Consider the following 21,830-nt stretch of genomic DNA (forward strand, 5'->3'; position numbering starts at 1 on the left):
AACGCTTGAATGCCTTCTGACAAGAAAAGGACTTCAAGACAGGTTATATCTATGTCAATGTCTAGCTCGGATGATGATATCTGGGGATCCGAGTCTGATGGTGCCCCCGAGGCTATTGGATCTACTGAAACAGTCGAGGTAAGGAAGCTTCGGTTGATTCACAGTAAAAGAGGATACCTCGACGGAATATCGTCTTCAAAAGAGGAAAATTTGCAAAAGGGGTTTGACGACTCGTTCGAGCAGGGCGCGGTGTTGGGCAAAAGAGTTGGGAAAGTACTTGGAGGACTTTATATACTTGGGATGCTGCATGGGCGTTTCGACGAAAAGCTCACAGACGATTTGATGGAAGCTCAGAAGGAGCTCAAAATTAACAAAGTGCTTAGTACAAAACATTTCGACGAGAACTGTAATTTGCTGGGCGTTCCCAACCCAATAGATAAGTGGGAAAAGATCCTGACGGAGCACCAAAAAAGATACTTGTGAACAGAAAAAAAATCGGAATACCGTCTTGGATACCTTCACCAGAATGAGCACCACCCGATGTAGTGTTGGCAAAGGTTTTCAACAGAAGTTGCCTGCTGAATTAGCTTTTCAACTTGATCTGGAACATCCAAACTACGGAACCTGCGGAAATCGTTTCCGGTTAGCTTATCCGTGATTCTCTTGAGAACCAACATAGCTCTGGCATTCCTGATCTCCGCCTTTTGCCGAATCTCCATTTTTGCGGCTTCCTCAATCGAAATCGTACCCTTTCTTAAGAGCTCGCTAGGGTTCGCCAAAGGCAATTCAGTACCTGTTTGCTCTGCGATTGTCTGGGTGGGTAAATCAAAACCCCAGTTGATCAATGGATCATAGGCGAACGCTTCTAAAATAGCCATTAGCGACTCCTTGTTGTCTCTTAAAACCCGCATAACGTTTTCGCAAGTTATGCGGAAGCTTCCCTCAATGCCACTAACTTCCATTGCGTATGTGAGCATCCTGGTGAGCCTGAAAGGGACCTTTTCTGGGTACTTTTCTCTTAGTATAGCAGCCTCAAAACAGTCACCAAAGTCTATATGCACAACTTTTCCAGTGATGCGGTCCAACATCAAGTTGCTTGGGTGTCGATCACCCAGTCCCAAAATGTATCCGACCATTGACATCACTGCAAGCGATCTTGTGTAGGTAGTACGGCGTTCTAGCCAAGATTCGGACGACCTACTCTTTAACCACAAAACTTTGTATAAGTCCTGGCCTCGAGTGTTATCCAGCGCATACGTGAAGACTTCAATCTTCTGTAGAAGCGTGAGGTTGTCGTAATCTGGAGCCATTTGCAGCATTATCCTGTGCTCTATATTGAGGGGTATTTTCCTGGCCTCACGGTGTTCCCTGATCAAAACGTGGAATGTATCGCTGTTATTAACCCAGCCCAATAAACCAGATTTTGGTGACAGTGGGATGGCAGAGTATCTCTGGATATCCAGGTGCCTCTGGAAACACTCGGGATCGTTTTGTAGCAGTGTGTTAACCAGTCCAAAGAGCTGCATAACAAGATTATCTTGCCGAATGTCTTCATGGCCTTTCAATAAGTACTGGTAGTCTTTTCCGTCACTGCCCTTTACAGATAAACGTCTTGGTCTTTGTTTAGACGAAATCACATAAAATACAGGTTCAAAGTAAGAGATGCGCACTATCGGCTTTCCAGCCTGGTACGTCCCCGGAACCGCTAAACTGAGGTCATGAGCGGCAAGCAGTTTGGGAGAAACGTGTTGCAGTTCCAAGGTTTGTAACTGGGGGAGTTGTCTGCTGATTCTACGGAACACGTTGTAATATATGTCCCAAGCTTGGTTCAGGTTTGTGATATCCTTATTGCGCTTGTAGTTCATTACCCACTCATATGCGTCATTCAAGTCCCTTCCAAAAGAGTTTTGGAATGAAATTTCACGCAAAGTAGCCGGTCCTCTCTTTAGCATTTCATGCAAGGGCTCAAGTGTTGCGAACATCCTTTCAGTATTGTGCTCACCAAAAAATTGTCTGCTTGCGTCTTCCAAACCTTCATACCATAGCTCGTGCCACAACACAGCAACACGAATCAGCTCATGACTGACAATTTCCGCATGGTCAACCAAAATCGAACTATGGATCCTCATTTTTGCTATGATTGATAAAGCTGCCTTTTGTCTTGAGACCGACTCGGACTTGATAGCGACCGTTAGCGGATAGACCAGTGCTTGAGGATGTGCTTTACCTAAGTCAGAAAGTAACGAAAGTAAGGACATGCTAACAGTTTGGTTTGGTTGGTGAATACGCGTGATTAATTGAGGAACAACATCTAACCAGTTGTCAATTTTGATGAGATTAAAACCTTCGTGCATAGCCTGCGCTGCCTCTGGGATACCACCAAACTTGAACCACAATGTCAGTAGCCTTAGTGTATCTTGTAGAGAGTTTGACTCTGAGAGAAGGATTGAATGAAAAAATCCTTTGATAGCCGGCACAACGTGCCTTTGAACCAGTTCAGGAGGAAATAAGGTTTTGTTCAGCGTATTTCCATCATTTTCCACTTCCAATGAGCTTTCGGGTTCTTGTAAAGCGCTGTCATTCATACCGAATTCGCCTGTTCCATTTTGTAGCATTTTGTCGTCATTTCCTCTTGATGATATTGATATGACATCGAAATTTGCCAGGGCCCAATTATGCCATGCCTTGTACCATCTGTTATCAAAGTGTGTAGCCAACAGATAGGAGCCTAAAATTGCATCAGGGTTTTCCATGCGCCAATTGGTTTGAAGCGATACTCTCCATTCACCTTGCTTTAAGAAGCACCGTGCAAGAAGCTTAGTATACTCCTCGATGTGATGAGCCGGAATTGTGCTATTTTGTGGTACGCTCTGGGCTATCATGTTGCTTGGATCGAGACCAAGATCGTGTGCAACTCTTGACGTGAAGCTGATAAGGTGCCGCAAAGCTTCTTTTTGAGAACCGGTGGCCCACATGTACTTCAACTGCGCGTATACAACGGGAGGGGGGGCTCTCGCAGTATTGGGATGATCAGGGTCGCCGCCATCTTCCAAGAGGGAGTTGAGGGCTTTTTGGGCCAGCCCCATTCTTCCCGACTTCCTGCACAAATTGGCAAACTTGATCCAGACTTGCATATCCTGTTTAGGTTTCACCACAAGGGAGCGCACTCGCAAAATCCTCTGCCAGACATCAACATTTTTCTGACAGCCGAGTAGTCTTTTGTTCCACGTCTTTCTGATAGCCGCACGCTTTTCAGAAGCAGGTGGTAGTTTTTTATATTCAATAATTTCCCCTAGCTCTGATATCATTTGCGCTCGAACAATTACACTGTAAGCTCTGTTATAGCTTTCATTTACTAACGCCGATATTTCGGTGACCAATAGGTCTCGAGCTTCAAATATGTGCTTTTCGGCTTCATCAAAATTGTTCCGATGAGAGCACAGAATTGCATCGAAAAATGCTTTGTCTGGTGAGTGACTTTTCATAGCATCAATATATTGACCAATTCTATCCCACTGACCAAGGCCCCAGTCGGCACCTGCAGCAAGAGGGGCAATGATCCTCTTAACTTCCATGCTCGATGTACTCCATTTTTCTGCGGCCATCTCTGATAAACGGTCCCACTCACCCAGGGCGTGTAAAGATCTCATTTTACCCATTCTAACCTCGATAGAATCCTCGCCAGCGAGTTCACGTTGATTGTAAGCGTTCAGTGCGTCTTCCCATCTTTGAAGTTTTTCGTACCATGTTTCTTTCAACTGAAGGTCGTGATGCTGTTGAGCGTGTTTCAAAATGCCAATGGCGGCGTCTGTTTGATGCAACTGATTGTTTATGCTTATCAATGACTCAATAGTTGAAGTGCTAGGTTCCTGAATGAAGGCCAGCTCCTTGTAATGCAAGGACTTTGCGTATGCATGGCACTTTTGGGCATATTCGCCCAAAGTTGGGACAGGAATTGGAAGGGACTTATCATCATGTTCCATAAATTCCACAAGGTTCAAAAGAGTCTGATGGATTTCAGGAGGGTTGTTGGGAGAAGAAAGCGCCATGCAGAGAGACGACACCAGATCTTCTTGATACTGAGTGTATAGCTCAGTCCAACAACTTGCAAAAGAAGCGTTGAAGAGCTCGCGAGCTAAGGGGTAATATATTCCTGCCAAACCTGAGCATGCTCTTAGCGCATGCGAAGGCGACTCCTTAAGGAGTTGAACAGCCAAACGGCGAATCCATTCTTGCCAGTCTTCTTTAGTTCTTTGTTGACTACAGTCCCAAGCATTTTTCAATACCAGCTGATTAACAGGCAGCTTTTTGGAGGGCAATTCAATTTCTGCGATTTCTTTACTGACAACGTCAAAGTCTCGATCTATGATTATGTTTGTTGGCAGTGCTTCATGGTTCAAAAGCTTGTTAACCAGCTGATCATACACTGTATGCTGAATTTGATTTTTGACTAAAGTCTTGTTAATTATTGGAATAAAAACTGCAAAATCAACATCCATCTGAAGAAGCAGTAAGCTCAAAGTATTCATAGTCGCCTTTATCAGGTCCGCATTCCCAGAATTTAGCACACGTATGAGAGCTTGTACAATTCGGGATGACATTTCTGAAAGGTTAACGGTTTTTGCGAGCCTTCCAAGGGTTATTATTGCGACTCTATTCAACGAACCGGCACCATACTCTGCGATCCTAACTATTGTTGGAATAACCAGGTGAGAGAACTCTTCGAGATTTGAATCGAAGACAACAAGAGACTTCAAAATTCTCACAGAGACAGATTTCCTACTGGACTTGTCTTTCTCAAGTACGTCCAAAAACAGGGTAAGAGTAGTAGGAAGAAACAGCTTGAATTCGCCATTCAAAGCCTTGGAGAATGACTCAATCACAGATATTATAGTTATCTGCAGTTTGACGATAGGAAAGAACTCCTTCACCACTTCAAAAATCTCGGCCACGAACGGCCTTATGTGCTGATTCACAATCGAAATTAGGATTCCCAGCTGCTGAAAGTAGAATTCCAACAAGGATGGTGGGCACGTCCGCATGACGTTAATTATCCCAGGGATAATCTGCTTCAAAAAGGAGACGCAGCGCACGCCCAAGGTCTGGAAAATGTGCATTATTGCTTGGATGGCAGATGTGTGATGAGAAGACAGTGAGGGGTCTTTGAGGATTTTCATTAGAGTTGCTATTACCACTGTAGGATAATATTCGTCGTTGGAAGGCGACATGCCTTGCATGAGAAGAGCAACGTCGATACGCGGCGCATTTTGCTCTGCTGTTATGTTCGTGTTCGATGTTCTTTCAACTTCTCTCTGCTTATATGGATCAAGCGCTCCTAAAATCCCGATTAAGCGGACTGTCTCGCGTCTGATATTTTGTGAACTTTCTGATTTTAGAATGCTTATCAAAACGCCCAATAGCTGAGGGTAGTCCAGCAACGGCTTGATAACATAACCCGAAGACGCTGACAGCTGACCAAGCGTTTTTAAAGCCGCATCACGTTTGAAAGAGTTTGATTGATCTTGAAAGGTGTCAATTATGAGCGGCATCAATTGGTCCAAGAAAAGAGTCATCTCTTCCCCTCCGACGACGGCAAGTTCTCCAACAGCCCTCAGGGCAGTGGAGGCTACGGCCGAGGATGCGTCTTTGCATTTGGGTAACAAAACATCAAGGATTGGCTCAATGTACGGTTTTGTGATGTCCTTGCTGGAGCTTATCAAATTGCTAATAAGGGAAGCACTTTCTTCTTTCTTCCTAGACATATTAGAATGACTCAGCTGGCTCAAAAGCTGTAGCAACGTTTTCCTTAACGATGGTATAACGTAAGCAGGGTTGACTATCGAGAGACGACCAATTATTTTCATCGCCTCCATCTGGATTGCAAAGACTTCATCATTCAGGGCCATAAATAGCAACCGAACATTGTCTGGTTGTGAAAGCTGAGGATCAAAACTGGCGTCAAGATGTCTCAAAACTTCAAACCTAATTTCAACAACTGGATCTGTTATGGCGACAGTTAGCAGCTTACTCAGAACCTCGGAAACTGTGTTGAGAGCTCGCAGCGAAGTCTGTTTGCAGATTGAATCTTTCACAAACAAATCGCATGATGTCAGGGCTGCGAGTTTTCTAACTTGCGGGTTCTCGTGTTCGATGTACGATATCGTGATTAACCTTACGAGTTCCACAAGAGAATATCTATAATTTATCTTGTGCAGCATTGTCAAAGCTTGGTTCAAATAGTGGACATCCAAACTGTCGTCATTCAGCTCACCTGTCTTTTTGAATATCAAGTGATCCCGGTAATGTCTAGCCTTCTCCGGTGAGAGTGGTTTTAAGGGTACAGGCGCACCAGGAGGGCTGAACTTTTCGCCAGACAACGCGAGACAGATCATGTCCAAGACCTTTTCGTTGATCGTGGGGCATAAAGCTGGAATTTTCTCAATAATTGTGGAGAATGTTGTTTGCATATGGTCAGACAAGGGGCATGCCAGCATCAGATCGAGAAGGTCACGGTTCAAGTATTTTGCTAGAACTGGCCCAACTGCGCAAGCTAGCTTTGCGACGCAGTAGAACAGCTCTTTTTCAAATTCCTTGCGTAGCTTGAACTTAGTCATTAAACCGTCCCTCACGTTATCTAAAATCGAGTCCATGTATGGGGCTATATTAGAGCCAACCTGTTGTGCGATGTCGCCTATTGAGACTGATATTGCAGCCCGGTCCGAATTGTTTGTAGGGGAAGCATGCATATTTTTCAAAAGCGTGAGGTAATGAATCATTACGTGATCCAGGTACTTGTCAGTGAACAATTGAGGATCTGCAGAAGCTAAAAGCGGCAGTATTGCGTAAATTTCCTTGCGTATAACGTTGTACTTGTGGTCCTTATACCGCATTGTCATCTCATACATTTCATCAAATTGTTCTTGCAGGTGGCTCCCTTGCAGAGAAAGCAGCTGCCGATATACCAACAAAGTCGCGTGAATTGCTTCATTTCCGTTCAGCTGCAGACCGTACGCGCATCCTTCGAATAGCCTCTGGAACCATTTTTTAGTCAGCTTAGAGTCTCTTTCCTGAATTATTGCCATGCATTTGTAGAGTGTTTGAGCTGCGTCAACGCGGATAGCGAGCTTCGTATCCCTAAGGGCTCTCCATATGTTGTCTAAAATAGAGTTAATGTAAGGGTACAGCAGGTATGGCGAGTTATCGGCAATGGCCGTAATGATGAGCAAGGAAGCATGCTTGCGGAGCTCTTGCTTAAAGTTAGATGAAGAGTTTTCTGGCGACGTAGTCAGCCACTCGATGCAAGTTTTGACCTCAAAATCGACAAAATCTGACGTGAGGGTACCGCCAGGGATTGCAAGCTTTCCCAAAGTTGCAGCAGCGGCACGCATTACCTCTACGTCGTTTGAAGGAACTAAAACGCGAAGGTAGTTAGCAAGCCTCGATGTCTGGTTAGGCAGTTCATCTGACTGTGCATAGAATTCGATCAGGGTGTCAACGGCTAGCACGCCACCCAATTTCTCGAAGGATGTCGTACCGTGAATCAGTTCGAAGATTTTGTTGTTAATGTCATTGCTGAATCGTTGAAACTGCTCTGTTGAGACTTCACGCGCCAGCGACACCAGACTGTTCTTGAGTTCAAAGGACGCCGTACTGCGTTCTTGTGCGCTAGGGTTTTTCAGCTTGTTGAAGATCATTGTAAATGCCAAAAATGTTGTGTCTGAGTCTGCGTCCCCTGCCCCTAGCGATCCGCCTACTGTCATCGCAGCGGCTTCCGCAGCTTCCGCTGCTCCGCTAGTACCCGCCACAACGGAAGCGACACCGGCCGCCCCCGAGCCTACTGACGAGTCTTTAGCTATCTCCCCGTTCTGTCCGTTAGAGATAAGTTTCTTCCTCCTTCCCAAGTCATGCTTCATCCGCAGCATCTCAATTCCTCTTGCAATCCTGTACAGAGCCTCTTTGGATCCTCCTGGGTTATGCTGTAATTCCTCAAAAGCTCCCACTCCAGACCCATATCAGTAGTATTTGCATTTTGGACAATCAGGATAATTAAAAACTCAAATGCCAGACTTAGTGTAAAGTGATATATATGGAACTGGAAGTATGAAAAATGTGTTCTTCACCTATAGATGAACCCCTTTTCAAGAAGCGTCACAATTAGGAATTGGCGCTAAAATAGGAGTGCTCGGGGTTAGTTAAGGCTCACAATCGATTGAGAATGTCGTATCTAAATAATCCGGCCATTGTCATGGACAATGGTACCGGTCTGACAAAGCTGGGTTTTGCTGGAAATGATTCACCATCATGGGTGTTCCCTACCGCTATTGCCACTGCGCAGCGCTCGACAACGAAACAGGGTGGAAGCGGGTCAGGTGCGGGCCAGTCACAGGGGTCGGGAAATCCTTACTTTGGAAACTCAACCTCAGCCACATCCTTTAACAGCCTGGCATCTGCAGCGCTCTTGTCGAATAACCTTGCCGGGAAGCGGGGCACAGAGGACTTGGATTTCTACATCGGAAACGAGGCTTTGGCTGCTTCTCAGGGTCCTTCCTATTCGTTAAGCTATCCGATTAGACACGGACAGGTCGAAAACTGGGATCATATGGAGCGGTTTTGGGAAAACTCTATTTTCAAATACCTCAGGACTGAGCCTGAAGACCACTTTTTTCTGCTCACGGAGCCTCCACTAAACCCTCCCGAAAATCGTGAACAAGTGGCGGAAATTTTCTTTGAGAGTTTCAACTGCGCCGGGCTCTACATTGCTGTGCAGGCAGTTCTGGCCCTCGCCGCGTCGTGGACCTCTTCGAAGGTCGTTGATAGATCGTTAACCGGTACAGTTATAGACTCCGGAGATGGTGTTACACACGTTATCCCTGTGGCTGAGGGCTACGTGATCGGTTCGGCGATCAAGAACATCCCAATCGCCGGTAGAGACATTACTCTTTTCATTCAATCATTACTGAGAGAGCGTGGTGAGGAAGATACCACTCTCAGAACCGCGGAACGTATTAAGCAGGAGTACTGTTACGTGTGCTCAGACATCGTCAAAGAGTTCAACAAGTTTGACCGCGACCCCCAGAAGTTTGCCCAGTTTATCGTCGAAAACAGCGAAAAGACTAAGCGCAAGGTAATAGATGTGGGATACGAGAGGTTTTTGGCTCCAGAGATCTTCTTCAATCCCGAGATCGCGTCTTCTGACTTCTTAACACCCCTTCCAACTGTTGTTGATCAGACCATCCAGGCTTGCCCCATCGATGTTCGTAAAGGCCTTTACAACAATATTGTTTTGTCTGGTGGTTCGACCATGTTTAAGGATTTCGGGCGTCGTCTGCAGAGAGACCTCAAGGGCATAGTAAACAACAGAATCGCATTAAGCGAACATCTGAGCGGAACAAAGTCGACCGGTGTTGACGTTCAAGTCATTTCGCACAGGAGACAAAGGAACGCCGTGTGGTTTGGTGGCTCCCTACTTGCCCAGACAGCTGAATTCAAAAGCTACTGTCACACAAAGCAGGACTACGAGGAAATTGGGCCAGAGATTGTCAGAAACTTTAGTCTCTTCAACATGGTCTAAGCTCGCAGCCGCGAATCGACTGTTATGTATAAAAGAAAGACCCTTCCATGTGTTAAGGGCGCAAGTAGATCTAGAAAATAGAAAACTAAGACTATGTGCGCGCCACTAGCCTGTTGAAAAGGCTATGAATTCTTATATTAACTTTACTTTCGTATGTGCAGTTTCGCAGACTAGTATTCATCCTTGCCGCTAATGATGACGTTGTCAATTTTCAGGATCATCCTACAAAGCTGTGTTGCCAGCAGGATTTGCTGTTTCTTGCCGATCAATGGATCCACGACGAACAGCTCCTTCATGTTATTGGAGTCGTTGGCGAGACAGTCCACGCCGGTTGTAGAAGTCTTGTTTTTTATCTGAGTGCTCTTCAAGAGGGCTAGAGTTTCGATTGGATCCAGGCCTGAGTTCTCGGCGAGGAGCATGGGTATCGTGTCAAGCGCTTGAGAGAAGGCGCGGAATGCATATTGGTCAATACCGTGCTGCTTGTCAGCCTCTTCGGAAACAGCAACGGACATGGTAACCTCTGCCGCACCACCGCCGTATACGACTCTGGAGTCTCTAACAAGGTTTCTAACAACACACAGGGAATCGTGCAAAGCTCTCTTGGCCTCGTCGACGATCATCTTGTTAGAGCCTCTGATGAAGCATGTGACAGTCTTGGAGTTGGAGCACTCTTCGATGACTAGCATGCGGTCCTTCGTGGTGCCGAACTCAACCTCGCGGATTCTTCCGCAGGTGCCGAGTTTTTCTGGAGACAGGTCTTGGAAGCGGGGAACGATGCGGCCCTTGGTGGCGATCGCAATCAGCTCAAGTTCCTGGCCGCCAACCCATCTTACGGCGGGTAGGCCGTTTTGTAGCAAAAGGTGGTTGGCCTCGTCGTCAAACCCCCACTGGCAAATGGCCACGTCGGCTCCGGCGTTCTTGACGTATTCGATCATCTCTTTAAATTTATCCTGTTCGTAAGATTGAAGTTTCTGGTACTCCTCCACGGTGGAAATGTCCAGCTTGTGCTTGGTCTTTGGCTTGGGTGGCTCAAAGGGGCAGGTGAGAATGGCCAGCTTGACGCCATCGTGGCCCTCCTTGGCAGTGACGGTTTTAGGCATCTGAGGGTGGGAGAAGTCCTTGTCTAGCACAACGCCCTTGATGAGCTTGGAGTCCTGCAGCGCGCCGCCGACGCGGCCCTCCAGCTTGATGAGGTCGAAGTCGACGTCCTTTCTGTCGAGGTCCATGACGCTGGTGACGGCGTCAACGGCCATTTGTGCAAATTTGTCGTGGTCCTTAGAGACAATCTTGGAGCCCAGCGAGGTCTTGGCCGCTTTGAAGAGGTAGTCGTGGAACGAGGCGCTGTCGTGGGCAATATCGTCGGCCTGGGAGTCCAGGTGCGACACCGCGACCTTGGCGGCCTCGTCGAAGCCGTTGGCGATCTTGATGGGGTGAATGCCCTTCTCAATCAGCTCCAGGGCCTGGTCGAGCAGCGCGCTGGCCAGCACGACCACGCCGGTTGTGCCGTCGCCGACCTCGTCATCCTGCGACTTGGACAGCTGCACCAGAAGCTTGGCGATCTCGTTGTCGAGCTCCATCTGCGACAGAATGGTAGCGCCATCGTTGGTGATGGTGATCTCGCCGTCCGGCGAGATGAGGATCTTGTCGAGCCCGCGGGGCCCCAGGGACGTCTTGATGATGGACGCCACGGAGCGCGCCGCGAGGATGTGCGACTTCTTGGCCTCCAGACCGTGCTGTCTCTGCTTGGTACCCTGATCTTTCACGATGATGAACGGTCTGCCCATCTCGTCCTGGGCCACGATGGCGTTGGACATGTCGGGCATCTGCATGCCCTGAGGTTGCATCTGAGCCATTGCGTCGCTGTTACGGGGGTTTGGTGGGTGTGGAGCGATGCGCTTTGGGATCGACGGCTAGAAGATGTACGCGCTACAAGTGGTAAAATTTTGCCACCTGGATGGAAGAGAGCTGGAGGGAGGGACGATGTTCGTGTGCAGTGATTATCTATATGAGTACATACGTTGGCACGCGGCCAGGCGAGAGGGCCCGTAATGTACAGGGTTTATGGCGGGCCTCGCGCGCGGGAGCGCGCTCAGTTGTTGGTACGGAAGCGGTAGCCGCAGGAGGTGCAGGTGTAGAAGACGGTGGCACCTTCGTCGGCGGACCGCAGCTGGAGGGTGTGGTAATGCATCTCGTCGTTGCCGCACTGCGGGCACTTTTCGCGGATGGTGGCGCCCTCCTCGAGCTCGTCTTTCTTGAGAGAGGTCTTGACGACGGACTTTTTGGAGCGCAGCGCGGAGGGGAACGCGTCGTCGGCGGTGGAGGTGACGACGCGCAAGTTGGAGAACTTTGCCTTGGCGTACTCGGCGCCGCACTGGGCGCACTCGAGCTGGGCGCCCTCGACGGCGGAGGGGTTGTCGAGAAGGTTACCGCACTCGGCGCAGAATATCAGGGAACCGACTACGGACATTGGTGTGTGGAGCGGGCGTGGGGGACGGTGGTGATGGGGGCGCGATGGGCAGAGACGAGATGAGATGAGATGAGATGGGGCCGGCGACGACGAGCGTAAATTTTTCGATGTGTCACGTGGAGCGCTCGGCTATCCCACGTGATGAGATTGTTTCTCAGCACGTGATGCTTTCTCGACCGTGTCACGTGGCCGGTTTCCAGCCCCGCGGATCTGCGGCGCATCCATATCACGTGCCCGCGCAAGGGTATTCTGTCTTTGCGCTCGCGGCGCATAGAGCTTCCGGCCCGCGCGCATGCACTCGCATGCGCTCGCACGCGTCCGCGCACGCCTCACGTGTCGTTCCGCGGAGTTCGGCGTCATCCCGTACGCTCGGGCGTTCCTGCCCCCTTCTGGCAAGCACCTGCACCGAAGCATGCATACGTCGTGCAGAGCATCGCCGACGGAGCGTGTTCCTTGTGAAGCTCCGTCACCACGAGCGGCGTTCGGCGGCAACCGTTCGCGCGGGAAAAAAAAACGCCGGCGGCCCAGATCCACCCTAGTGCGCGCCGCGCAGCTTCGAGACACTGGGCCGGTACGGCCGTGACACGGCCGTAACGGTTCGAGGGCGGGCCTAGGCCCGCCCAATCTCCGGGAGATTTCCGAGCCAGACGCCGCTGTCGGCGCCGCTGCCTCTCCTTCCTCTGCTTCCTTTCACCGCTAGCGCTCCGCTTTTCGCGCCCATGCGCGCCTATTGTCTGCGCCTCCCACTGCTGCATAACAACCCCTCGACACGCGCTTTTCGCCTTGTTCTCCATGTGCCTTCTCGCCCGCTTCTCGCCCGCTTCTCGCCCGATTCTCGCGCTCTAACAAGCGTTTCACACACCTTAAGCCACAGCCCCGTTTCGTCTCCATTCTATGCCGTGCTTAGGCCTCCTGCTGACAAACGACGCGCCTGCCTAACAACGGCAGCATGAGACACAATGTTTGTTTCAGGACCATTCCTTCCACATTCTCTGCATCCATCTGCAACCAGCAGCTCTTCGAGTTCTGACACACGCCCGGGGGAAAGACCCCAAACCTTATCTGGGTGCACAAGAGGGCGTGCCGGATGGCGCGGGATCGCCGTCATGCACAAGTCACGCGGGCAAGCGCCTCTGTCGGGCCGCAGGGCTAGTATGACGTAAGCGCGCATTCGCACGCATTCGCGCGCTGACGCGCGCTTACCAGCGGGCACTCACAGACGCGTCCGCACGGCCCCGTGCTGCGCAATGCTTATCCCGCGGACGTGGGCCCTTCGATGTTGTCCGTCGAGGAAAAAGCACGCTTCAAGCGGTGTTTTCCTTTTGTCGCTTTTCGGTCCCGTTTGCCCCGGCCGTTGCGCTGCGCTGCGCGAGCGCAACTGGGTATATAAAACCGAGCGAGCTCGGAATCAAGCAGGGTCTTGCGGAAGCGCCGCGACCCTGTCCACAGTAAGCATTGCCTGTCGCGTACATAGCTTGCCTCGCATAGATACTTATAAGCTCGTGTGCATTCAGAGGTTCCGGGATTGATTCAGAACCGCAACCACAGCTTGGAATTCTTGCAGGTTGTCTTGCACGGGGAATTCCATCTACCTAACTTCGTTTCTGTTCTTTGGCCGGAGCGTTGTTACAGAGGAAGAACACGCACACATCCAGGCTACAGGCGCTGCAGTTGATACCAGAATCGCTACACGCGCGCCGCTGCTAAGGTTGAGCCCTACACTGCCGGGTGCTCGCTAGTCTTGCAGCGTTTTTTTATTTTCTTATAAGGGATGAGAACACAATTAGGCAGAAACAGCCGGAGGCTGATCACGCTCCTGCTGGTAACGGTGCTGGCGGAGGTGGTATACATCGTGGTTTCCGTGGTGCTGGTGGAAGATGGCCGCGAAGCAGGGATCGCAGGGCTCGCGCGCGGCGTTAGCGGCGGCGTCGGCGCCGGCGCCAGCCGCCTGGAGCGGTGGTTGCTGGGCGGTTCCGCCGCGGTGTTCCGCGCAGACCCCAACCGCATGTTGCCGGGGCTGACGTCTGGGAGCCGAGTTCGGCTCCCGGACCGCGACGTCGAGTACGTGGTGCGTGGGCTGCGACGCAGCAGCGACGGCGACGGCGACAGTGGCAAGGCCTCGGCCGCGCCATCCGCGAGCGACCTCGTGAACTTCTACCGCGCCTGGAAGTTCGACACGGCGGTGCGCTACGTGCTGCCGTGCTCCGCCGCGCAGACGCTGTTTGGGCGGCTCCAGCGGCCGGTGGAGAACCTGGAGACGCTGTTCATAGGAGCCGGCGAAGCGGCCGAGGGCCCGGCCGAGCCCGCGGTGAAGGCCGGAGGTGAGGCCGGAGATAATCATGTCACCGGAGACGGCGCAGCCGCCGAGGGCCGCAACCTCCAGTTCCCGCTGCGCTCCTACAACTACGACCCGCGGCTCGCCACCGCCGTGTACTACGACGAGCTGCTGAACCATCTGGAGCACCAGGAAGTCCATGACGCAGAGTCGCTCTTCGCCAACCTCAGCGTGCCTTTCAACTGGTACGACTGGACTAACTCGCAGCTCCTTAACGGGTTCATCGACCTGCCGCCCGCGGAAAAGCCCGCCTGCGACATGATCGTGCGCAAATACTACCCCGCCGACAAGGTGCTCGCGTTCGAGCGCCGGTTCGGCTACAAGCTCTTCGAGGAGGACCGCGCGCGCGGCCTGGGCGCGGCCAAGTTCGACAGCGTGTCTGCGTTCTCGCACTCCACGCCGCGGCTACCGCGGCCCGAGGAGCTGTGCGACTCGGATCAGGCCAATGCGCTGCTGCCGGGGTTCCGCATGCTCAAGCCGCTCAACTTCTCGCGGCCCGAGCTCTACGGGCTGCAGGCACGCGCCACGCTCATGACTACCGCGGAGCCCCCCAACTCCATCACGTTTCTTAACCGGAACGGCTCCACGCTGCAGGTCGAGGTCGACGCAGGCGCGCCGCTGGACTCTGCGGGCGTGCCACGCGGGCTGCTGTTCAACGGCCTGCTGCGCAACTACCTTCGCCGCAACGTGCCCTCGTACCCGGAGTTTCCGGCCCGCGACATCGAGTTCGACAACATCCAGAAGTTCAAGGCCCTGAAAGAGCTCGTGACCAAATCTCTGACGCGGCCATCCACCGCGTCTGCGGAACCAGCAGAGCCCACAGAACCCGTTCAGCCCACCGAGATGCCTTATCTCATCGAGATGAGCAACGACGAGTTTGAGTTCGACGCCAAGGCCAAGATCCGCGAGCTTGAGGCTCTCGAGACCCGCACACGCCACCAGCAGTCATATTTGGAGTCCCTCAAGTTCTCCATCAACACCCATCCAATGCATCTTGCCAAGTACTTCAATGAGGCCTCTTCTGTCTCCGACTACGTCCACTTGGGCCACCACTTCGACGCCCGTTTCTTCAGGGGTGGGGTCGAACACACCGACATGCGCGCCCGTCTGGACGCTCTGGTCCGCGCCTGGCTCAACTTTGTGCATTCCAACGGCCTCAACTCCTGGCTGTCCCACGGCACCATGTATGGGTGGCTCTACGACGGTCTGGCTTTCCCCTGGGACGGCGACCACGACATGCAAATGCCCATCGTCCACCTGAACAAGCTGGCCGAGAAGTTCAATCAGACGCTGATCGTCGAGGACCCCGAAGTGGGCAATGGCCGCTTCTTCCTGGACGTAACCAGCTCCATCACCAGTAGAATCCACGGCAACAACAACAACAACATTGATGCCCGGTTCATCGACGTTGACTCTGGTCTTTACGTCGACATTACAGGTCTGTCGGTGTCCTCCGACGGCGCCAACAAGCGCTTCGACCCTCTGATCAAGAACTTCACTACGCAAAACAACATCTCCAGCCTCACCCACTTCAAGGATCCCAACCTTGTCGAGGGTATTACCGGCCTATCGTACGACGAAATGGTCAAGGCTGAGACGAAGCAATACGGAAACTTCACCAAGCAGCGCGAGCATGTCCTGAAGTCGTACTTTAACACTGTTAACTCGAGGCAGAACGGAAAAGATAAGGAATCTCCTGATTACCGCTACAATATCAACAAGCACATCCAGGTCTACAACTGCCGCAACAACCACTACAACCATCTGTCGGAGCTGTCGCCCTTGAGACTCACGTTCTTCCACGGTGCCAAGGCATACGTACCCAACCGCGTGATCCAGATCTTGAAAAACGAGTACCATGCCCCCAGCAACTACTCCTATATTGAGTTTCAGGGCCGCTCGTTTGTGCCTGAGTTTCGTCTGTGGATTGGCAAGGGCGGACTGGAACGGATGGCGCAGGGCGCCGGAGTCCCCACCCGCGTCGATACCGACCATCTCAAAAACTTAGACTTCCCTGAAACCGCGTCGCTCTTCCAGAACGCCGCGGTTCTTGCCGACTCCGAGATCGAGGAGTTTTTCAGTCTTGCCACGAATACCTTCCACATGTCTATATTCCGCCAAAAGGAGCTTGAACTGACCTACGACGAGTCCCGCTCGCCCGACCAGAAGGTGGAGGCTCTACGCGGGTTCGTCAGTAACAGAGCCTTCACAGGCGGCTACAAAGACCCCTTCCAGCAGCGTCTGGAGACTGTCGTCTGGTATAACCTTCTCGACCGGAGCACCATCTCATACAAGCAGCTAGATCGCGAGCTGAAAAAAGCGCATCTAGAGAACTCAGACAAGCTACTCGAGCTCAATGATCTCATGATCCGCCGCGAGTTCGATTGGGCCAGAGAGGCTGGCTACCAATATCCACCCAGCGACTTGGACTTCAATAATCTGGGAAGCCGTTTCTTCGCGATAGGCGAGAACAGCCACAACCAAATTTTTGATGCCGACCCGCCCGAGCTGGTCCAAGAGTGGACCACTATTTAGCGGATCGTGCCTCGGCTCGCATACGCAATGTGCATAGAACCTCCCGAAAAAAATCCGTTGCTATTCCATGTCCCCTCATAACATATCTAGAGAGTTACAGGGCAATAATCACCTGAAATAATGAAGTAGAAAACCTAATATTATACGCATATCCTTTCGCACGCGAAATTCCCTCTATTCTGGGCCCATTGGAGGCGCAGCGCCACCTTTCGCTTCGAGAGATCTATCTGGAGCTCTCGGCCGCGGGCCTCGCCCGGAATTCTCGTCATTCCCGGAAGCTTGGCGCGCTGTGAATTCTAGATCCACACTTTAAAAGAAGCCATTCTCGGAGTCTTACCAATATGCATTGTTCCTGCATGTTCTTGGCATAGTCACAGCAGTGCCTACATGCCCGCCGTATGCACGCAAGTCTCGTGTTCAGCCAGAAAGATAAACCAAGTTTTTTCAAAACTCTTTTTGCTGCACCCACAATTTGATAAACGATTAGACTAAAGCAAGTCATCGAGCCTCTCCCTGGAACGAGACAGCGTTGAAGGGGACTTGGTCTGGACTGTTTGCGAAAACCAATATGGGATTGAAAAGGCTAACGGTGAATTTGCGCATTGCTGTTGTGCAGTTAAACCCGCAGATAGGGCATCTCGAGGAAACGGTTGTACGGGCCCACTCGCTGGTGCGCCGTGTGGAACGATACCAGCCAGATATTGTAGTCTTCCCTGAGTTCGCGCTGTCAGGCTACAGCTTCCACTCGCGCGCGGAAATCAGCGCCCATCTGTGCAGGCCACAGGAAGGCCCGGCATGGGAGTTCTGCCAGCAGATCTCGCGAAAGCTGTCATGTGTTACGGTCATGGGGTACCCAGAGCGTGGCGACAACCAGCAGGCGTACAACTCGGCCCTGGTCGTTGATGAGGAGGGCAAGCTCGCCTTCAACTACCGCAAGTCCTTCCTTTACGACACCGACGAGGAATGGCAGTGTGCCGAAAATCCAGCCGGCTTTCAAGCATTCGAGCTCCCCTTGAAGGGTAAGGCACGTGATCATGATGGGCACGTGCACGACGTTAAGCTCCGGAGTGCCATTGGCATCTGCATGGACCTGAGCCCCTACAAGTTCAAGGCGCCATTCCAAGAATGCGAGTTCTCAACCTACCAGCTGGAGCACGGCACGGAGCTGCTCATTGTCCCCATGGCCTGGCTGCACGCCTCCTCGGTTACTCGCGATACGGCAGACCCCGCTACGGGGAAAGCCGAGATTGCGAGGACTATGGACCAGCTCGGGCTTCCGTTGCATGGATCCCAGAACCAATTCCAGGTGAACATTAAACTCCGGGATGGTACTTGCGAAGAAGAATGTCCCGGTAATGGTACTCTCACCTCTGCTCCATCTGACGCTGGCGTCGCCTCGTCCTACTCGGACCTAAGCCGCCCTGATCAGCAGAACTTGGATTACTGGACTATTCGTTTTATGCCATTTCTTGCATGCAAGTGGCGCGAAAACTGGTTTGTCGAAAAAGCTTTGAAGCCCATTTTGGCGAAATTCAAAGGCAGTAGGTTCACCTATCTCGGTAGCTCGCTGAAAGCGCCATGGCTTTTCGAGAACAAGAATGCGCTGCTAGTTCTTTGTAATCGCTGCGGTGCCGAGGATGGAGCTACAGTGTATGCTGGTTCTTCCGGGTTTTTGAAGTTCAACGGGCAGTACGGCAATGAAGAGGAAATTTTGAATTCTTCGAATAGAAGCGTTGAGCTCCTGGGAAACCTTGGAAAGGGTTACGAGGGAGTCATCGTTCGCGATGTGAGCTTTGAAATCGAAAGGGACTTGTAGCTGTACTTCCGTCTTATACAAAATTTATTAAAGCGAATAGTTCTTGAGTGCCGACTCAATCATCTTCTTTAGTCCTTAAGTCAGGGTCCAGTCGGAAAATAAAGTTGCCCTCTATGCCATCTATTTGGTTGTAGTCTCTGCTCTCTGGGTTCTCACCTGAGACAGCCTTTTTAAGAAATGGCAGCTGTTTAGAATGCATTAATTCTACCCACTTTAGCAGGTCAGTTGCTACTTCAAGATCCACCTCCGAAAGAGCTTCTGAGGATGGATCATTTGGTGTGGCCAAGGCCCTCCACTTTTCTCTTTGTAGGTGCTGAATGTAAGGATCCTTGGTGAGCGGGCACAAATCGGATCCTAGCTGCTCTTCTAGCCGTCGTAATTCCTCGATCCTTTGATGCGCAGTTCCATTTGCGTATTGCAGTTCGAGTTCTTTCAGACGGTAGGTGCTTTGCTTTCGGCTATTATGAAGAAGCGAGAGTAGCTCAACCTCCCGAAGCTCTGCAATATTTTTGTAAAGAAGCCCGACATCCTCGATACTAAGACTATTGAGTGGTGAATTAACAACCTCTATTCCCTCCTGAGTCCCCTTTTTGTTCATTGCTTGTTTCAAAACAGTTGATGTGCACCAATACCTGAATTCTGGAACATAGGTATTGCCCTTGTGGGCAAGGAAACCATACCTGGATGGGACCGAGTACTCTTTTCTCAGTGTAGTGATGTATTGGTTGGGTACAAGCGCGGGGACGCCATGAAACCTTGTGAGTATCAATGGCGATATCATATCGTATTGTAAGAAATGGTGATTTCTGCAATTGTACAAGTCCAGCTCGTAGTTTAAATTGTAGCGTTGCTCTGCGGAGTAGTATTTGGAAGGAGATTTCGAGCTCGACATCTCTTTGTTGGCCTCTGTTACAAGTTTTTCCAACGCCTTTTTATCCTCTTCTGTGTACTTTGCGTCACTGTCCATTCTGTTCGCTAAAACCTGGAGGGGTATGTCAGTCTCATTTGCTATTAGGTTAGGGTCGGCGTGTTTGATTTCGGTTCCGATGGAGTCTCTAAACTTGTAGAATTCAGCTGCGTAACGGTCAGAGAGCATGGCGGAGGATACACTTATCCCAGTAATGTCAATGTACAGTCCAGAGTCCACATCGATGAACCGAGCATCTATATTGTTCATGCCGTTGCCTTTAATCCGCGTTGTAATTGAGCTTCCCACATCTATAATAAATTTCCCATTTCCTTCTCTTGGGTCCTCTAGCACAAGGGTCTGGTTGAAATGCTGTGCCATGATATGAAGATGTCTAATAGGCATCTGAACATCAAAATCGTTGTCCCAGGGAAAACTTAAGCCATTGTAAACGTATCCGTAGAGCGTGCCGTGCGCAAGCCAGCATATCAGACCGTGAGCCTTCAGAAACTTTTGAAATGTCCGAATCATGGAATCAAGCCTGGTCCGGGCGTCAAGAAAGTCTTGGAAAACTGCCCCATTAAAAAACCTCGCGTCATGGTGCCATCCTAGGGACTCGAAATCACTCAGGTCCGAGGGCTCGCGGAAATGTTTTGGCGCGAACGCATAATGAGTTTGAGTAGACACCCGCAGGCTGTTCAGGTACGCCTTCTCGTGAGCCGTTAGCTCGTCGATTTTACTTTCAAGTTCTTGAATCCTCGTCAAGGCATCGAATTCAAAGTCTGACTTTCGTATATGCGTAGACGGCGCATGGAACGCATTTCTCTCTTCTTCAGATATTTCAGTGATATTAACGCGGTGAGCCCGCGCAGGTTTACTCTTCTCGAACTCCGCAAACTGCTTCGAAAGATCGAAAACGTGATCGTGGTTTTTGACCTCTTTTCTTTGTAAATATGAGTCCAGCAGTCCGGACTCCAAAATATTTTTCCGGGGTATTCTTTCAACATTAAACTGCCAGGATCCCGAGTCTTTGTCCATGATTGTGATAGATATAGGGTTTTCCACAGTGTTAAGCAAGTGGTTTCTTGCCTGGAGCCTGTAAACCTCGGGCCTGACTTTGTCCTTGAGAGCCGTCACCACAGTGCTGCGTGCACCCGCGTCAGCGCGCGGGTTCGAAACACAGGCATCTGCTATGCGGTCCTGCACATCAGCACTGCTGTCCTCCGAGGGTGCGTCGAAGTAGTAGTCTCTGTCGAGCTCAAAAAGAAACTCGCCTATCTCGATCTCGATTTCTGCCAGCTTTGACGAATCGAAGTGCTTCTGGAAGAAGAATTTGCACGGGACATCCGTCTTCTTGAGCGACAGTAGCTTATTGTAGTCCCTGAAATCCGCCCAGTCGTACCACGAGAAGGGCAGCGATCCCGAGCCGTTGCGGTCTTGCAGCAAGTGCTCAAACACGACGCTCCACACCAGCCGCGGGTCTGAGTCGTAGAACTCCAGCTCATCCACAGACGCAAGCCGCCGGCCCTTCTCCGGACCGACGTGTACCACGAAAAGGTCTTTCTGCAGAGTATACGGGTCGGGATACTCGAACTTGGTACCGTAGTAAAATTCGCGGTAGCTTTCTACTAAATCGACCTTCTCGGCCGCCGTTCCGTTGTCTGTGCTCCAGCCTGTGCTCCAGCTTTTCCTGGGATCCCAGCTAGCGAAAGGACCACCCAAATTCTGCTTCGAGGTCACCAGCCATGTACTTATGAGCAGCCACACTGAAACACCGCACACTGCCCACACGTTCACGTCTCTCCTCCGCATTTTTGTCAGGCCTGAAAGCCTTCTTACCCAGTGCAGCCTGACCATCTCTCATACGCTCTCGGTAGCCTTGATTAGCCTTGGTCACCCCAGCTGCGTAACCTATGAATTGCCAATATTCCTGGGTTTAAAGATGTCGTTGGCCCATTCTCACAGCCCCCATTTTCCGGCACCGCTTATTAAACTTCCGCGCGCGCCAAGAAAATATTTCGGATGCAATAAGCAGGCGCAGCGTGCATTTAGAATAGAGATCAGTTCCTGCAGAACGCCTATAACGGCAGAAGTGTAAACATTAGATGGTCAGAAAACAGGGTGGCTGATCGGTGAACACCGTTGTCATTCTCCAGCTTTCGTACCTGGATTTTCGCTTGTAAAGAACAGATGCGGGCT

The 21,830-nt window shown here is 51.0% G+C and overlaps 8 protein-coding genes across 8 annotated transcripts; 4 read left to right on the plus strand and 4 right to left on the minus strand.

The window, feature by feature from the left end:
* Nucleotides 1-9: 9 nt before the first annotated feature.
* Nucleotides 10-483, plus strand: YAE1 (Yae1p; the record flags this gene model as incomplete). Its single annotated transcript, XM_002552289.1, has 1 exon — nucleotides 10-483. One exon carries the CDS (start codon nucleotides 10-12, stop codon nucleotides 481-483), a length of 474 nt encoding a protein of 157 aa, XP_002552335.1.
* A 35-nt stretch (nucleotides 484-518) lies between these two features.
* On the minus strand, nucleotides 519-7,922 carry TOR1 (phosphatidylinositol kinase-related protein kinase TOR1; the record flags this gene model as incomplete). Its single annotated transcript, XM_002552290.1, has 1 exon — nucleotides 519-7,922. The coding sequence occupies one exon, from the start codon at nucleotides 7,920-7,922 to the stop codon at nucleotides 519-521; it is 7,404 nt and encodes a 2,467-aa protein (XP_002552336.1).
* A 293-nt stretch (nucleotides 7,923-8,215) lies between these two features.
* ARP3 (actin-related protein 3) lies at nucleotides 8,216-9,571 on the plus strand (the record flags this gene model as incomplete). The annotated part of the gene is made up of 1 exon (XM_002552291.1): nucleotides 8,216-9,571. One exon carries the CDS (start codon nucleotides 8,216-8,218, stop codon nucleotides 9,569-9,571), a length of 1,356 nt encoding a protein of 451 aa, XP_002552337.1.
* A 170-nt stretch (nucleotides 9,572-9,741) lies between these two features.
* CCT5 (chaperonin-containing T-complex subunit CCT5) lies at nucleotides 9,742-11,424 on the minus strand (the record flags this gene model as incomplete). Its single annotated transcript, XM_002552292.1, has 1 exon — nucleotides 9,742-11,424. The coding sequence occupies one exon, from the start codon at nucleotides 11,422-11,424 to the stop codon at nucleotides 9,742-9,744; it is 1,683 nt and encodes a 560-aa protein (XP_002552338.1).
* Nucleotides 11,425-11,660: 236 nt separating this feature from the next.
* Nucleotides 11,661-12,038, minus strand: RPA12 (DNA-directed RNA polymerase I core subunit RPA12; the record flags this gene model as incomplete). The annotated part of the gene is made up of 1 exon (XM_002552293.1): nucleotides 11,661-12,038. The coding sequence occupies one exon, from the start codon at nucleotides 12,036-12,038 to the stop codon at nucleotides 11,661-11,663; it is 378 nt and encodes a 125-aa protein (XP_002552339.1).
* A 1,771-nt stretch (nucleotides 12,039-13,809) lies between these two features.
* On the plus strand, nucleotides 13,810-16,908 carry KLTH0C02574g (LicD family protein; the record flags this gene model as incomplete). Its single annotated transcript, XM_002552294.1, has 1 exon — nucleotides 13,810-16,908. One exon carries the CDS (start codon nucleotides 13,810-13,812, stop codon nucleotides 16,906-16,908), a length of 3,099 nt encoding a protein of 1,032 aa, XP_002552340.1.
* A 568-nt stretch (nucleotides 16,909-17,476) lies between these two features.
* Nucleotides 17,477-18,724, plus strand: NTA1 (amidase; the record flags this gene model as incomplete). The annotated part of the gene is made up of 1 exon (XM_002552295.1): nucleotides 17,477-18,724. One exon carries the CDS (start codon nucleotides 17,477-17,479, stop codon nucleotides 18,722-18,724), a length of 1,248 nt encoding a protein of 415 aa, XP_002552341.1.
* Nucleotides 18,725-18,779: 55 nt separating this feature from the next.
* Nucleotides 18,780-21,488, minus strand: MNN14 (Mnn14p; the record flags this gene model as incomplete). Its single annotated transcript, XM_002552296.1, has 1 exon — nucleotides 18,780-21,488. The coding sequence occupies one exon, from the start codon at nucleotides 21,486-21,488 to the stop codon at nucleotides 18,780-18,782; it is 2,709 nt and encodes a 902-aa protein (XP_002552342.1).
* Nucleotides 21,489-21,830: the final 342 nt, after the last annotated feature.

The sequence above is a fragment of the Lachancea thermotolerans genome (assembly GCF_000142805.1).
Source record: "Lachancea thermotolerans CBS 6340 chromosome C complete sequence".
Lineage (NCBI taxonomy): Eukaryota > Fungi > Ascomycota > Saccharomycetes > Saccharomycetales > Saccharomycetaceae > Lachancea > Lachancea thermotolerans.